The 16,095-nt window shown below is 53.5% G+C and overlaps 4 protein-coding genes across 4 annotated transcripts; 1 reads left to right on the forward strand and 3 right to left on the reverse strand.

The window, feature by feature from the left end:
* Positions 1-151: 151 nt before the first annotated feature.
* NECHADRAFT_77477 (uncharacterized protein) lies at positions 152-1,243 on the forward strand (the record flags this gene model as incomplete). Its single annotated transcript, XM_003052428.1, has 1 exon — positions 152-1,243. The coding sequence occupies one exon, from the start codon at positions 152-154 to the stop codon at positions 1,241-1,243; it is 1,092 nt and encodes a 363-aa protein (XP_003052474.1).
* Positions 1,244-5,560: 4,317 nt separating this feature from the next.
* Positions 5,561-6,257, reverse strand: NECHADRAFT_77478 (uncharacterized protein; the record flags this gene model as incomplete). The annotated part of the gene is made up of 2 exons (XM_003052901.1): positions 5,561-6,154; positions 6,204-6,257. The coding sequence occupies 2 exons, from the start codon at positions 6,255-6,257 to the stop codon at positions 5,561-5,563; spliced, it is 648 nt and encodes a 215-aa protein (XP_003052947.1).
* Positions 6,258-6,452: 195 nt separating this feature from the next.
* NECHADRAFT_99513 (uncharacterized protein) lies at positions 6,453-9,299 on the reverse strand. Its single transcript, XM_003052902.1, has 7 exons — positions 9,124-9,299; positions 8,956-9,038; positions 7,527-8,849; positions 7,450-7,476; positions 7,175-7,393; positions 7,001-7,130; positions 6,453-6,770 (listed from the first exon to the last, which is right to left on the reverse strand). The coding sequence occupies exons 1-7, from the start codon at positions 9,296-9,298 to the stop codon at positions 6,583-6,585; spliced, it is 2,145 nt and encodes a 714-aa protein (XP_003052948.1). The 5' UTR covers position 9,299; the 3' UTR covers positions 6,453-6,582.
* Positions 9,300-9,747: 448 nt separating this feature from the next.
* On the reverse strand, positions 9,748-13,731 carry NECHADRAFT_99514 (uncharacterized protein; the record flags this gene model as incomplete). Its single annotated transcript, XM_003052903.1, has 1 exon — positions 9,748-13,731. One exon carries the CDS (start codon positions 13,729-13,731, stop codon positions 10,285-10,287), a length of 3,447 nt encoding a protein of 1,148 aa, XP_003052949.1. The 3' UTR covers positions 9,748-10,284.
* Between the last annotated feature and the right edge of the window lie 2,364 nt (positions 13,732-16,095).

Raw genomic sequence — 16,095 nt, forward strand, 5'->3', positions numbered from 1 at the left:
AAGGAGGAAGGAGACAGCTTGAAGCCTTTGACAGTGATTCACTGGAACCACAACCCGTAGTATATAAGCAAATCTCTCACTTGTTCAACCTCCTCATCTCTTCTTCAACCCTTCATCCTTTCCTTTATCCACATCACAGCTCCTTCGCACGATGTCCTCCGAACCGTCTGACACGGCCGAGGCCGACCACAACGACTCGCCCCCCAAGGCCCCCAAGACCTCTTCAAAGGCTTCGACCGCGGCCGACGTCCTCAAGGCATTGCGCGACGAGGAACGGCGCATGATCCGTTTCATCCTTCCAGAGGCCAAGAAACACCCCGAAGTATACGCAAAGGTCATCGCCAAGATCAAATCGAGCAAAATCAGGGATCCAAGGAGGTGGAGGGAGAGTGGCTTCATCAGGAACTTCATCGGTTGGCTAGCCATGACCAACAAGGATGCCCGTCCTGACCTTGAGGACGCCATCGCCGTCTTGGCCATCTTTGATTGCTACTCGAGCAACGCACCCTCCAAATTCCGCACGTCGCTTGTTGAACACGGCCTGCGAGTTTGGGCGACCAGGAAGTTGAAGGGGGAACGAGCCTCGACCGAACAAGGCTCGCCAGAGACGCTTCGTACATCCCCAAAGGCACCCAAGGTCAAGCAGGAGACTATCCTACCTTCAATCGAATTCGACCAAATCGCGCCTCGTGCCTCCTCCACGGCTGCTCAGGGGGTGAAGAGACCAGCCGATGACCCCCCAGCCGAGCACCCGCCCAAGCGAACGGTTTCCAAGGCCGAACACGAGGCCCTCGCAGCCCAAGTAGCCAGAATTGATGAGGCTGTAGCTGCACGTCTGCCAATAATCAGTTCCCGCAGCTTCGGAACCCAGACTTCACCTCCTCCAAGAGAGGCCGTCATGAAGCTGGTCTCTGCCATCACCGAACAGCAAGGGAAGCACAACCAAACACTTGCAGAACACAGTCGAGCCCTCCGCGAGCAGGGTCGAGCACTTGTCGACTTCCCCTCCACGGTCCGTGAGGTCGTCCGCCAAGAGATCCAACGAACAATCGTCCCCGTGTCGAACGACACCAGCATCTTCCAGCGTTCGCAGGCCCACGGGCCGTCATACACCGTCATCGCTAACCAGCCAATGCCCTCGTACGCGTTCGACACTGCCGGCGAGTTCCAGATAGTGGAGGCTCCTCAGGGGCGAGCTGCAGGCAGCAGATTCAACAGCAGATTCGGCATGTATGACCATTGACACTTGACTTTGACGGACTTTCAACGGGGGCTCCGATGAGCGGAGGAAAGGAAAACGATCGGGATTTCGCGGACCTGCAAGAAGTGAGACCTGGGGGGCTTCATTAGGAGTGAGATGCAAGTTTGCGAATATTGAGGCGGCGCATGGGGGCCTGGTGGAAAAAAAAACTGGAGTTGGGGCGTTCAAGGAGTTGCTGCATTGACAGGGCAAGGGCAGGACGGAGCTGCGGTTGCATTGGGGATTTCTTGGTGACACAAAAAATACAAGGTTAATCTAGCCGACCTACGCGGTAATAAACCTGGATTAATGAAGAGAAGCAAATGGGCACATATTCTCGCAACACCAGAGCAGAGCAATGAGCCATTAACAACACCAAACCCATAAAACTGGTGATGTTTTCTTTTCCTATGCTCATTATTCGGACCAGTCGGCGTTGAAATCAACCAACGAAAAGTATCCTAGCCTCCACGTGCAACAACGGCACCAACAGCGCATGTGAAACCCAAACCCTCACCACCACGACCAACAGCCATCACCACAGATTCAGCCACGACAAAATGCCTCTTTTGCCGCCATTGCCTTGAGCGTGTTTCGCCGAGCTCGGTTCGCTTCTACTCGCCCGAAAGACCGACGTTACTGCAGAGAACCAACAGAACCCATGAGAATCAATGGGGTTGTTGCGCAAATAACTCCGAGCAACCATCATAACCTTGGACGGACCCCCTGCAGCATTTTTTTGTAAATGCTCGATGGTGACAGGCGAGAGATATCGAATTCTACACTTTTACCCCATACTGTTTCATAATGGACTGGCCTTGGCTTGGTGGAACTCGATGCCCGGTGGCGCGGGGGGCTTCGTGCTAGCACATGTCTGTCCTCGCCCGGGGTGGTCCAGAGCACACAAAGCCCAGATCAGCGTTGCGCCGGCCCATCGCAAAGGGACCCTAGCAAGGACCCTAGGGATGGCCGCAGGCGCCAGACGCAGGCCGTTGCGCCTCTCGCGGCATCCGATTCGTCGCCCGACTGAGCTCCTGTGCAGTCCTTGTCTTGCTATTACCGACAGCAATGCGTCATCCCGTTCCCGCTAGTGAGGCCCCTTCACGCACGTAGCGTTAGTTGCGCAGCCAGCCATGGGGGAGAGATCCAAGGCAGAAGGGGAGTAAATCCCACACACGAGGAGGAATGCACAAGCGAGACACAGCTTTTGGGCATTGAGAACATGAAGGGGTGTGTGATTTTGTTTAATTTCAGACTCCTTCTCTTCGGGAGATCAAGGAGGCGAAAATCCGGGGTGAGTAAGGGGGTTAGATCGGCAGATGGACCAATCCAATCTAATGGCGCCAGACAAGAAAAAGTGACGGCCGTCTCTGACCCTCGGCATTGGACTCGTGGTGGTTTGACTTTCTGTGACTGGGCTTGGTGCTGTTTTACCCCGCAAACATCCTGGGAAAGGGAGGGGACCCTCTGGATGTCTTGTTCTGACGATCTTGTCAGAGAGCGGGCGGACGGGCTGACGATGATGACGGGGTTTGTTCGAGGCGAGAAAGTAGGCAGCATCACTCTTCGAGTCGTAGTCGTTTTCGGAAGAGATGGAGTTCCTTCCGCGTGGGTCGGGGGGCGTCTTGTTGGCGTTCTTCTTGGACCAAGTACGTGCATACATACATATGCACATGTGCGGCTGCGGATGGGATGCTACACTCTGTAGATGCGGGCAGCAGCTCAAGCAAAGAAACAGAGCCGAGTTCAACTCTCGGCTGTGTGTTGCTGATGGTGGGTTCCCCCAGAGCTACTGTACTGGTTGCGGTGAAGGGGGGCCTCGATTTGGGAAGCGAACGTCTACATGCACATTTATTGGACAAGAGGTTTGAGACAGGCCAAGGGTAAAAGTCTCTAGCGCCTCCATCAACGTGGAAATGGAATTGGCCGAAAGCAACCCATGGAGGAGATGGGGATGGGGACGGATCTTTTGCCTGGAGAGAAATCGAGCGCTTGGGTCTGAGTCTGGAGGGCATGGATATTCAATCGACGGGAGAGATTGGCTCTTGATGAAACCCAACTGCCGCTGCTCGTCACTCATGTCTCATGCCTTTTTCCTCCTCATCATCATGTCTCTCAACAGGAGAAGCATCGCCACCTTGTCTTTCTTCCTTTCAACCCCCAGGCATTCCCCATGTCGTCACTCCCACGATGACGTCTAAAAAAGCCTGGGGGAGGTCCTAGCCCATGACGCCCCAGGGTCTAGCCCGAGCCGCAAAGCATGGTCGTGGCAGCGCCAACAAAGAAAATGAGGCGAGGCCGGGGGTGGGCGATGGGGACTTTCTCTGCAAGGCCCAGGAGTAAATGAAATGAAAGCGTCGGTTCTGCAGAACGACAAGCTTAAGCCTGAAAAGCTCTCAGACAGCAGGAAAAAAGAATGGACCCCTAAGAGAGAGAGAAGACGCCCCCCCAAGGTTTATTATTACTGTACAAGGCAACAGACGGAAAATAATCATCCAAGCCACCCCCAGAATGAAAATCGTTTTGTCAAAAGTATATGTCTTCATCTTCAACATCTGAGCCAGTAGGAGACGCGCCTTTTGCGTGTGGGCGAGCAATCAAACCCTCCCTGGAACCACACCCACTTTTCACAGTAGCTTAGCTTCTTTCCCCCCAAAACTGGGGCCCGCCCCCAGCTCGGCGTTTGTGTCAAGGGTGGTGGTGTTGCAGCATGTAAGTGGAAAGACAAAGCCCCAGCCATTCCCATGTAAGAGAGAGCCTGAGGCTAAAGTTTGAGGCTACATGACGGACGGGTACAGCTGCACCGTGAGATCTTCCCTCAGGGAGAAAGGCTGAGCCTGTCCTTGTCCTTGTGGATTCCACCCCCATCCGATCCGTCCATCCGTCCATGACATCCGAACACAGAGGGAGGGGGGCGTCCTCCGAAGCATGAGTTCTGAGTTTGTTCACACCTTTCTTCCTCATCCTGTTCTTCTCTTCCTCTCGACTATTTTAACTCTCTTCTCTCCCTCCTTTTTTTCTTTCTGATTCCCTTTTCCTCATCATCACACTTTGACTATAGACTTGCCAACAGCATCTCTACTACACCTACACAAAAATCACTACTTTTACCAAAAACACCAAAACAACCACCATCACCAACATGCCCGCCTACGAGTACTGCTGCCAGTGTGGAGGCATGATTGTCATCAGCACCACCTGCACCGCCTGCGGCCACAAGCAGTGCCCTGCCTGCCCCATGTCCTAAATTGCTCATGGGAGAGTCTTGTCGGCGACGACAATGGGCTCGCTCTCGACTGTTTGACCATACTCCTTGGTGCGTTCCCTCGTCGACAACCAGACACAAGAACCTTCATTAACACGCCTCTAGATGTCTCGAACTCCTCGCATCATGTATTACACCAAAAACACCTCGAGATCAGAGTCTAAACACGTTCGCTCGATCTTAAAGACGAACAACCATCACTCAACGACTTTGTACGACTGGCGCATTCTGGTTTCGCTCTGGGAAATTTTCAGCCTTTCAACTTCTACCCTGTCGTCACCTCTTCCTCCAATTTTTTACCTGGAATTCTCTTTACCCGTCATTCGATTTTGATACCCTAAATTTTCGGAGTCGGTTCGGCGTACACCCCCCGTTGGCACAACCCCCAACTTGTTTGGGTCAAAGCAACCTTTCAACCCTCGCCATATCTTCAGCAACGCGATTTTCTTGTTGTATTGTATGACTACGGCGCCGAAGAATGACATCAACGCCTGTCCTCAAATGGATTTTGGATTCGGACAATAGGGCGTTTTCTTTTTACTGCTGGTTTATTACGTGGCCTTGGGATGGGACGCAAAGGGAAATGAATCGTAACGGATGATTGATTGTATAGTATCGATACCCGCGGTCTTTGGACGGCTCGATTTAGAAAAAGAAACCAAGGCTTCTTTTCTGAGTTCATTTTTTCTCTTGTTTATGTGAAGCTTGTTGACTTGTTGAAAGCCCACAATAAGGCCGAATCTTTGATGGAGCCTTCAAACCTTTTGACACATTGGTTCTGTATTGTTGAACCTTCTTGGCAATTTTTTTACTACGGAGCATCTTAATTACGCTAAACCTTTCAACAGATGATAAATTCTCTCGAACGATTCTACTCTCTCGGTGCCTATTGTCCCTTCGACCGTCTCCGTTGAACCGTCTCGGCCTCGAACCTCGACTCTTGAGCCTCTGTCAAGACCCACGATATAAACGCTCCAATCACAACACCAGTTCAAATTACCTCTGTCGTCGTATCGTCCTTTGCCACACCACGAAAACCCTCCACTCTCTCGCTTTCAGTCCGATCTCTCCCGATCTCGTTCTCCAACCCCGGGAAATTCCCTCACCATCAAGATGGTCTCTCGGCCCTTTTCACCAAAGATCCGAAACCCCATGCGCTCATAGAAGGGAACCACCTTGTCATTCTCCCCCGCGATCCCAACATACACTCCTCCTACTCCGTCGGAAGCCGCCGTCAGCCTTGACATCACCTCCGAGATCAGCTTGCCTCCCCAGCCCCGTCGCTGCCATTCGTCGAGGAGGTCAATGTGCAGCGTTGCCCGGTTGCCCTGGCGGATGAGATCCTCGCAGCCCTTTGTCAGCAGTGCTTCTGGATCTTGGAGTAGTTCTGCTAGGTGTCTCCCGACGTCGTCATCTTCGTCGAGATGAATCTCTGGTTGAGGGACGGTAGCGAGGTAGGATGGCCACGCGGCCTTGAGGGCGAGCACGTCTGGACAGGCAATGCAGTAACCCACGACGGTGCCGTCACCAGAGTCCAGAACCAGGCACGTCGATGGCGAGTGGTACGTGTATGGGTGCGTCCACAGAAGAGGTGCAAAGTGATAAGCCCCCTTGGACGCGTCAAGCGTTGGAGGCAGAGTCTCGCAGCACTTTAACGGGTGAGATTGAACGACCACGAGGTACAAAGGCAAGACTTACAATGTGCGTCATGGCATCAAAGTCTCGTGCCTCATAAGGTCGTATGAAAGCCATCTTGTATCAATCAGGTGCTTTGTTCGCAAGGTATATCCCAACAGCGTACCCAGAGATCGTCGTCCGTGTAGGTGCTCCTTGATGTCAAAGCAAGCCCCCTCAATCAGCCTCGAAGGACGCATCATGTATTTACTCCCCGCATTTAGCATAAATGCGTGCAGCTACTCCTGGCCAATTACTGATACACAAGCGAATGCACAAAAACACGAGACAGGTCTCATTACAGCAGATTGTGTTGTCTAAAATCCTGACCAAGTATCTTCTGCAAGTTGATCTAGCCTCCAAGCTGAGTATTTCACGTACACATGCCTTCTTGGCCATGACTCTAATCTACATCCTTCTTCTCCGCCAGATTCGCCTCCAGCTTCTCCACATGCGCCCTAATCTTGCCAAACTGCCAAGGCCAGTCAACCACATACAAGAAGGGTCGCAAGTCATGTCGGTTGTCATCAGGGTTGTAAGGGCAGAGGTGGACGCTGGGCGTTATGATTGTGGATTTGTGACGGTTGATGGCTGTTCGGGGGCGAGTTGTTAGCAGGGTCCAAGGCATAGGGCAATAAGACAATAGTAGGTAACCAAGAGAGAGAGTCGAGTTTGGCTGATGGCTTCTGCAACCTCGGGGGCAGTGTATGTGGAAAGTGGGTTACAGGGTCGAAAATCCAGACGATTACCGCCCAACTTTTCGTTTTGTCTCCAGAGTCACGAAGGCGACACAAATTCGGTGCCAAGGGAAATCAACTCACAATAAAATCTGAAGAATCTGAACACCTTCTCTGCAATTTGTCGAGGGCCATAGCCAGGACGGTGACTCCAGTCGCTCAGGAGTCGCAGGTAAGCAGACCAAGGTCCAAGCTTGTCAACCTTTCTCAGGATCTACACTATTAGCATCTAGAATATTCAGGGGGGGGGGAACATACTCCAAAGACAGACAGCTCCTCATACGTCATACCCATCTCTTGCTCCGACTCATCATCCTGCACACCCGCAGAGAGCGGCAGGAGCTCAGCAGTAGGTGTCGCATCGATGAAATCGGTGAGAATTGGGAGGTCCCAGTTGGCTCGGGCCCATCGCTGGAAATCCTTGGCATCGTTCTTGGAAATGCTGCCAAGAGGTGCAAGATCTGCTGAGCTGGCATCCTATTAAACCATTAGTCAAGTTCCAAGGTATGTATCGACTAGCCCGGGTGACTTGCATATTTGGTAAAGTATCCACGCAGGTTCTACATATAGTTAGCAACATAAACTTGACCTCATAGACGACTTTACTCACCTCATCAACATTGCCGGATCCCAGGACAAGAAGGGCTGCTCCAGCTCTAGGGAGATCTCTGGCAGTGGTTGACAGCTGAGCCAACGAATAAGCAATCACCATACGGCTGCGAGCCTGAATATTCTGCTTAGCCAGGTTCTCAGCCCGAGAACCTCCCTCAACCTGGTACTTGGGCTTGAAGCTGAGCGCCTTCTCAACCATGAGCTCGTTGGCAGCCACGGTCTCGTCGATCTTGATAGACGAATGGTAAGAACCAAGAACGTCCGCGAGCTTCTTAGCTCTTCCTTCGGTCTCCTCGGACGAGTTGACCGTTCCCATATAACACGTGTGGAGAAGGCGACCAACAATCTCCTGGGGTGTCGTAGGAGTAAACTCCTTGTCACCCGTAACCCGTCTCAGGGCCTCGAGTGTGGAGTTCTCGCCAGCCTTGATCGAAACCATGACAAGGCGAGCCATGCCGTAAACAAACAGCGCCACACTCGAGCTGTCAAGACCACCAGACAGTGGCAAGAAGAAGCCCGGAGAGTTTGTTCGTGTCAAGTACTGCCACAGATAAACGGCTGTGGCCATGTAAATCTCCTCCATAGGATCAAGGATCTTGAGCTGGATAGCGGGAGAAATCTCTGGCCGGTTGGACAACCAGATTTCCTCAGCAGGCCGTGATAGGACGAGGTCACACTCGACTCGAGGAAACTCGGGCTGTGCAGCAGCCTGAACATTTCGGCTGATGCTGCTGCGGAAACTGCGGACTTTTTCGATGTCGACAGTAGCCACAGTCACCTCGACAGATGCGAGGGAGAATTGACTTCCTTGAGCGAAAACTTCACCATTCTGAATAACCATGCTGCTTCCGTCGTGCATCATGCGAGCATCACCGTCAACACCTGTCGCGTTGGCATAGACATAAATTCCACCCAGCTTTCTGGTAGAGTTGGCGATAAGCTCAAGTCGAGTTCGCAGTTTTCGGAGCTCAGCATGAGAAGCGCTAGAGTTGAGAATGATCTCGGCACCGTTGAGGCCGGCGAACGTAGATGGGTTCAGAGGAACAAACATCTCCTCGCAAGACTCGCAAGTCACTGCAGTATCCGGTGTAGACAGGATCATGTCACCGATAGGTACTGACGACTGGCCAGTCACCTTTCGCACAGGGCCATCGAGATAGTAGGTCTCGACCTGTCGCGGCTTGCTCCAGGCAGTGAAATGACGGGCCTCACGATACAGACCGTCATTGGCAAGGGCAGTCTTTGGCCTGATGCAAAAGATCTTGCGATACGTGCAGAGCACGCGAGAGTTGTATCGAACATTGCGATGGCGCACTCCAAGCTATCCTTACATTAGTAATTGCTTTCAAGTATCATTTCGAGTTGAGTCACGTCAACCATCGACTCATGCCAACACCAGAACAATCAATCAGGAACTGCAGACTTACACCAAGGTCAATAAGCATTCCCTTGCAAACCTCATCTGAAATGATGTCGGCAAGCACCTCCCAAGAGTGCAAAAAGGTGTCGCCTATTTCCGGGGGACCAAGTGTGGTTAGTCAACCAATCAATTAACGAGATACCCTCAACATGGGTTTCAGGACTCATGCTCCTACCTTCGAGGTGGTGATCGAGAGCACAGTAACCAGGAATCTCCAGCTCAGGACCGGTCCTCAACGTGGCACCCTTGTCCTTGGCGATCCGGATCGACTCTAGAATGCGCTCCTTGTTCCCGAGAAAGTCGAGCGGGATGCTGGGCAGCGTGGCCGCCGCGACAGTAACCAGAGCCATGTCGGAGGGTGAGACTTGGTCTCCTGCTCAGAACTATGACTTGGGAGAGTTGGATTGATGGAGGAGAGTTGAAGGGAGTGCTTTATGAGTGTTTTGCGAGATGCCGTGAAATGTCCGTCCCCGGAGCACGCGCGCAAGCGGAAGTCAGGTCAAGTGCGGGGGATAAGACTCACTGGAGCATCCCACCAGGGTCACGTGCTACCCCGCTAGTTCCGTGACAACCTCAACCTCAGATAGTCCCGCCTAATGCTATCAGCTCGTCTGATAGGCAATCAAGATAGTGTGTCAGACTATGTCTCCAAGGCTATCTGGTTAGCAATAGCACTCATTCCTCGGTCCAATAGGGCACCTGATGACTCAATACTACTCATGCTTGCAAATGCAACTGTACCGAACTCGGACCATTCATCATACATCCAAGACTCACAATTCAACAGCGAACAACCGCTCAGTTTCAAAGTTTTGTAAATTGATCAAGGTGGTATCCTCACCGCGCCTTTAAGTCTCCGCCAGTTTCCCATCCTATACATAGGTACAAACCAAACACCTCTCCTCAGTGCTCCGTCGAAATGCGTTCGCGCTTTATTCCTTTCCATTCTCCCTCCAAACATTGTTGCTTTCCTCCACATTTCGCCCCGACGCCAGCACTTCGAATCAAAGGCCTGCTCGATCCATTTCGCCGGCCGGGTGTGTCTGTCTGCGCCAGTTACTAGATTCCAACCTGCCCTAGCAACAAACTGATTCAAAAATTGTTCTCCACAAAGAAAACGAAACAGAAAAAGGGAATGAGGTATTAATCGCCCCGAGAATTATACAGTTGCTTGGGAACCGGTCGTCCCAGACTTTTTTTGGTGAATTGAGGGCAGCGGAATAAAGTGATGGCTAAAAGAAAAGGGCCGTGAGGTATCTTCGTCGTGAGTCTCATTGTGTCGGCAAATAAGGGATTAAAAGAAGGTAATATCAGGTACATGGCTCTGCTGGAGCCTTCAGATCATGCCTCCCGGAAGCACGTTGCTGCTCATGCTAGGAGGCAGAGGCGGAGGGGCCATCGGATGGGGAGGGCTTTGTCGCATCGATCTCGCTCGTACGTTCATACCGTTCGCTTCGCTCGTTGCTTTTCGTAGTCGTTGGCGGTAGAGCCCGGCGCCATCGTCATCTTCGCTACGGAATCCGGCGCGGTGATCATCGCCGCCAGCGACGCTCAGAGGGTGGTGAGAGCCCATTGTACCATCACCCAAGGTGGTGCCAGTGTTCTTGCGTCGAGGGTTGATCGGTGGCAGGGGTGGCGCAGTCATGTTGCCATGTAGGTTGGGTGTTGAAGCTGCGCCACCGTTGAGGCCACCGTTGAGACCACCAGGGCCTGGTCGAAGGGCATCCCGAGGAGGCATTTGCGACGTTGGTGACATGATCGAAGGTTCGGACATATCTCTGTTTCGCATGACACCACCAGGGTATTGTCCCCCATACGGCCCTCGAGGACCAGCGCCAGGAGGACCATAGGGGGAGGGGGCTCCATTCAGAGGCGTGATTGGGGATGGTTGCCCAGCATCATATCCGTGGCTGGGCTGAATGTGTAAGTTGTTGTCTGGGCGGTTGAATCTCCCAGGGGAAGCATTGCCAGCAGCGAATGACTGAGGTGGCATGTGTGGGGAGCGTCGCATATCCTGGCCCGGCATCATCGGCGATCTCAGCATCTGACCCTGTCGAGGCATACCATTGGGACCCATGGGCGAGGCCAGAGGGTTGTGGTGATCATCACGCGGGACGGAGCCGTTCCTCAAGCGTGGCGGTCGGCTGCCGGAACGTCCTCCGTTACTAGCCTCGGAACCGCTCCGGTCGCGCTCGGAGGGCGCTCGGGATCCAGAACGAGAGTTACCCCCATTTCTCACCTCCTCACTTGGCACACGGTTGTAGGTGACTGGGGGAGGCCTGCGTTCCTGTGATGGCGGTCGTGAGCCACCCGTCTGAGCTCGATCTCGGCTTGGGGGCTTCTGCGGCGCCTGGTAACGCTGTTGAACCTCAAGCTCCTTCATCCTCTGAAGCTCACGTCGAGCTTGTCGGAACGCCTTGAGACCGGCATGCATGTTCTCCTTCTCCTCGGGATTTTGACCATCTCCATCTTCTCCATCTTCAGGGGATCGCTGAGCTTCATCGCTGAATTCGAACGAGCTGCGTCGGGGAGAGGCGGACGCAGGGGCTGGAGAAGAACCACGGAGGCCAAGCAGCTTCTTTGCCTTTGACTGGCTCTGGGTCTCTCGATCCATTCGGCCACGGTCATTCAGGGAGCCACGGCTTGACTTGGACTTCAAAATGCCCAGGGCATTGGGACGAGGTGGAGGGGGAAGCTCAGAAACAGGTGGAGCGGCTGGCACCAACTTGCTGCTGTCAGCTTCAACATACGAGGTTAGTCTCTCCCTCACACGTCTTGCACCATCAGCAAGATGTCGAGCAAACTCGTCCGGCTCGTCCTTTTGGTCATTCTCCAACTTGGAGTTCCGAGCGGAGCTAGGGGCAGACAAGATCTGAGCTTCCACCAAGCCTGACGATCGTGTAGGGCTGGTGACGCTACCATCAATCGACATAGCCAGGTCCCTCTCAATGGTTTCCCAAGCATTTGCGTTGACCGTCATGGGCTCGTAAGTGTGCGCATCAGGACGCTCGGGTGGGAATCGTGACGCCAGATCAGCGTCGTTTGGCAGGCTGCCATAAATAGACGATGCAGTACTGTCGTTTCGCAGATGTTGACGGACCATGCCGCTCAAACCCCCAGAGCCGGGTCCCAGGGTGGGGGAGTCCTCAGGGGACTCATCTTTGGCGCGAGAAGCTACGCTTTCAGGTCTGTCAGAAAGAGACAGAGGGGTTGGGAGTGCGGATTTTCTGAAAGCTGGGTGCTCATGGTCGGCAGGCCTCTCAACGTGCACTTGAGGTGGGGGAGGTGGTGGGTTTTGGGGAGGGGGAACCTCGCTTGGTAGGGGTTGATCATCGTCGTCGTCGTCAAAGAAGGTCGAAGGTTGGGTTTCCTCCTGAACAGTCGGCTCCGGCTTGAGCAGAGAAGAGTCGTGCTTCTCAAAAGTTCGGTTGGTAGAGGATGATCGAGAGACGCTAATTGGTTGCGAGGCGTTTGACTCGGTGCGGAAACGGTTGGTAGGAGTGTCACGACCCTGCTGCATTTGCACCTGTCGCTGGGCGTATCTATTCTCATCATACTGACCGCTTGACCTGCCGTTGAGGAGCTTGCTTCGATCAAATGGCTGAGCTTCTCCCGTCTCACTAATAGGAGGGCTGAGAGGCGGAGTGGCGCCAAAAGCCTTCTCTTCGACGCTAGGGTATTTGTTGGCAGAGTCAAGGGGACCCAGCTGAGATGATGTCGGGGGGCTGAAAGATCTCAAGTTTGGGGCACTAGCCTTGGCGAGAATCGATCGGTTCACGAATCGGTCTCCAAATGTTGCACTGGCTGGGGAGGGGAGAGTGGGTGTGAGATCTGGTGTCCGGTTGCCCAGGGTTCGTCTTGAGAGAGTATCAAGTCTCGAGAGGGCGGATGACTGCTGATCTTGGACGTCTTGGTTCAAGCTCTGCTCGTACAGTCGACGTGTCCGTGTCACACTTCGTTCCATCGGGGGTGTTGGGCTGACGGTGCGTGATGTGCCAGCTAAAGATTGCCAGTCCTTTACAGAAGCAGGCTGTGAGGAGTTGATCGATGTTGCGGCAGTCGAGTTTCGAGGGCCAGAGGAAGTGGTCGAGTTAGTCTCCCGCTTCCTGTTGTAATCTGGCTGTGCTGGAGACTCTGGTCGAGCGGTTTCTGATTCCAACGAGTCATTTTGGTCCAGGTCATCAAAGCCTTGCCTCTCCTTTTCGGCCTGCCGCCACTTTTGGAACGCTGACTGAGCGACGTCGTCGTCGTAAAGGACTCGACCACTCACTGCTCCACTACCTCCCGCAGCAATCTTGTAAATCTTCTGGCGCCCTCCAAAAAGATTGTTTCCCTCTGTGGGCTTTGAGCGGCCCATGATGCTCCCCGATGTTGAGGCGGCATCATCTGATGACTGAAAGGATGACCGTGCAAAGGGGGCCCGGATAGATTCCACTTCCGCAATATCTCCCAATCCAGCGCTGAAACCAAAGTCCATCATTCTCGACTGTCTCTTAGGGAAGAGGACGCTGTCATCGCTCGCCTTACCAACCTTGGTGTTGGGATCATCCTGCTCACGCAACATGGAGAAGCGTGCTGAAAGGTTGGTCATAAGCAGACTGGTTCGGAATTCATCGGTCGATGGAAGAGCTGAGGCAAGGTCGATCTCCTTTTTCGGTTCTTCCTCTTGTGCCTTTTTCTTGCCAAACATCTTGAATGGGCTCGACGACTCGGACTCGACCGATGGCCGAGGTGCGTCGAGCTCATCCTTGGCGGCCTTCTTTCGGCCTCGAAATCGGTTCATATTGAAAGAAAGGCTGGTGGTCCCAGAAATAACGTGTGGTGTCGTTTGAATTCGAGGGCAGATAAGAGAAAACGCTTCGGTGGTTCGCTTAATTCATCACAAGTATCGGGAATCGGTGAGGTCGATCGAAATTGGCAACAATACCAATTCTTCTTCGAGCACTATGCCAGTCAGCCCGAGTACGTTAAGCAGAATGAGACTCGTCCGATTTTGATCGAAGACCCTCCGAATGCCGCCTCCTTGACTTGGAGCTGCCTTGGAGCGCCCGTGAAATCAAGTGCAACGACCACAGGGCGTGCACCCAACTGTAGAACATGAAGATATTTCCCGTACCTGTATTTGTTTGTCTCCCGATGAGATGGATCCAGTCAAAGGACTAGTGCACAGAAGCTTAGATCGTGATCAAACCCGAGCGTGGTTGTAGAGAGCGAAGGGAAGCACGGCCTTAATGCAGGGCACGCGAGGGGTCACTTGTACTCGCTCGAGGGTGGTGAGGTCCGGCGAGGGAAATCGTGTCGGGGCCGTCGTCGCTCAACAGGGTCGTAAATAGAGGTCGCACGATCTCAAGTTTGCTGCAAGCCGAGGCGGGCGGCGGCAGTCAAAATGTAAGAAGAAGTAGCCGACGGTTGGCGGAAGAAGATGGGTCGGACGTTGAGACCAGAAGGGGAAACGATGGAGGCAAGTCTGGCGGATAAAGGAGTCTGTCTCAGATTCGGTGCAGGAGAATGAACAAAGCAAGGCCCGAGTTTGCCGCTGGTCGGATTGTTATGAGTCGGATGGGCCCTGTTTGGGTTGGGTTGATTCCGGTTTGCGGATCTCAAGGGAGAAGGACGGTGAGCGAAAGTCGAGGCAGTCTAGAGAAGGAGATAAATGACGAGAAAAGCGACTCTCAAATGGTGACTGTCTGGCCGGCAGCTTGATTCGATGTCATCAATCTGGGGGTACCTTGGGGCCTGGAGGGATTCTTCCGAATAAGAAGAAGACTCGTGATCCCGACAGGCTAGAGTTGACCTTGACGAGAGGAGAAGTTGGGGATGAAGGGGGAATGAACAAACGAATGGACGAACAAAGAACAAACGAAGGCAACCCGCTGGATGATTTGTGCTGAACCAACCCAGAGTTTTCCTTGACGGGAGATGACTCCAGGGGGATACAGGGCGCTCCGGGGTGGAGTGGGGTGTGAGCAGGGACAGGCAGAGACGTTGGAGGCTAGTCCTGAAGTGGAATAGGGGGTGGTTTAGGATGAGTACGTACTCCTTTTGTTCCAGTAATGCCATTCAAGGGCCCGGACGATTTGAGGGAACAGGTAAGACACGAGGGATTACTTTTTAAACTCTGATGCATTTCCTTGCTCTGATCAACTTTGAACCGCTGAATTCCAGTGGTAATGTAGCGCTGAATGGAACGATGGCTCATGGTGGACAAGGATTTCGAGGACTGCAAGAGCAACCTGGAAGAAATTGGGACGGGATGAACAGTGCACGGTACGTACCTCCGGGGCATGCGACAGGGTGTGTGCTTAACAAGCACCATCCGTGGAAAGAGCTGTCAGGGGTGAATGCCCACCGCTCACGGCCCATTCCCAACAGGCGCTTTAGCGGGCAGCCCGCGGTCAGTGGAGGTGGATTTTGGGCGCCTCCCTCAGCGGACTTAGCCAAGGCTTCCAGTGGGCATGCGCTGGAACCCTCCACTCTGGAAATGGCTGGTCAAACGCTTTCACCCACGTTGTTGACGACAGCCTCTGGAATTTTTCCAACCTGTTGGGTTTGATAAGATCTGAAAGGGATGGTCAATCATTCAGAAGCATCGCGTCATGTTGACTTCAGGGGCCGGCGACATGCCAATGGGAAACAAATGAGCCTCACACGTCCACGACCTACGCATTGGCAGCATTGACGCTCCTCACCACCATCAGGTGTGCCCACGAAACACAAGATGCTACCTATGTCCAACATACCAAGCGCGACACGAACCATGCGCGTCTCACCCGAGGGGATCCAAAGGTCTCGATACCCTCGAGACACACACGGGCATTCACTCTCCCACATCGCACTCAGGGACTCTGCCCACGTTTGCTCGCACCTATCCGGCGGGCAACATGCATCCTGCAAACGCCAGGTCTCTCCCGTCTTACATACCCGCCCGCCACCTCCGTGGGATCTGTACGGCTCAACGGACCAAGTCTCGGATTTCAGGTTGCGGCATGGGAGAAATGGCCATGGGTTGTTGGCTGAGATGCGAGCGACATGGGCTGGGGATAAGGTCTGACACTGACATGAAGCCATGGTGTCTTGGGGGAGATGCCACCGTCCTATCACTGCTCCGCGAAAAGAGAGAGCAACGCGGCTGCGGGAGGGAATAGAG

This window comes from Fusarium vanettenii, assembly GCF_000151355.1.
Source record: "Fusarium vanettenii 77-13-4 chromosome 3 genomic scaffold NECHAsca_2_chr3_3_0, whole genome shotgun sequence".
NCBI classification, from domain to species: Eukaryota; Fungi; Ascomycota; class Sordariomycetes; order Hypocreales; family Nectriaceae; genus Fusarium; species Fusarium vanettenii.

Excerpts from the sequence above, each read along its gene's own strand:
- NECHADRAFT_99513 (XM_003052902.1), bottom strand. The coding sequence starts at position 9,298 with ATGGCTCTGGTTACTGTCGCGGCGGCCACGCTGCCCAGCATCCCGCTC. Across the intron at positions 8,850-8,955 it reads GAATGCTTATTGACCTTGGT|CTTGGAGTGCGCCATCGCAA; the intron begins GTAAGTCTGCAG and ends ATGTAAGGATAG. Across the intron at positions 6,771-7,000 it reads CAGATTCTTCAGATTTTATT|CCATCAACCGTCACAAATCC; the intron begins GTGAGTTGATTT and ends GCCCCCGAACAG.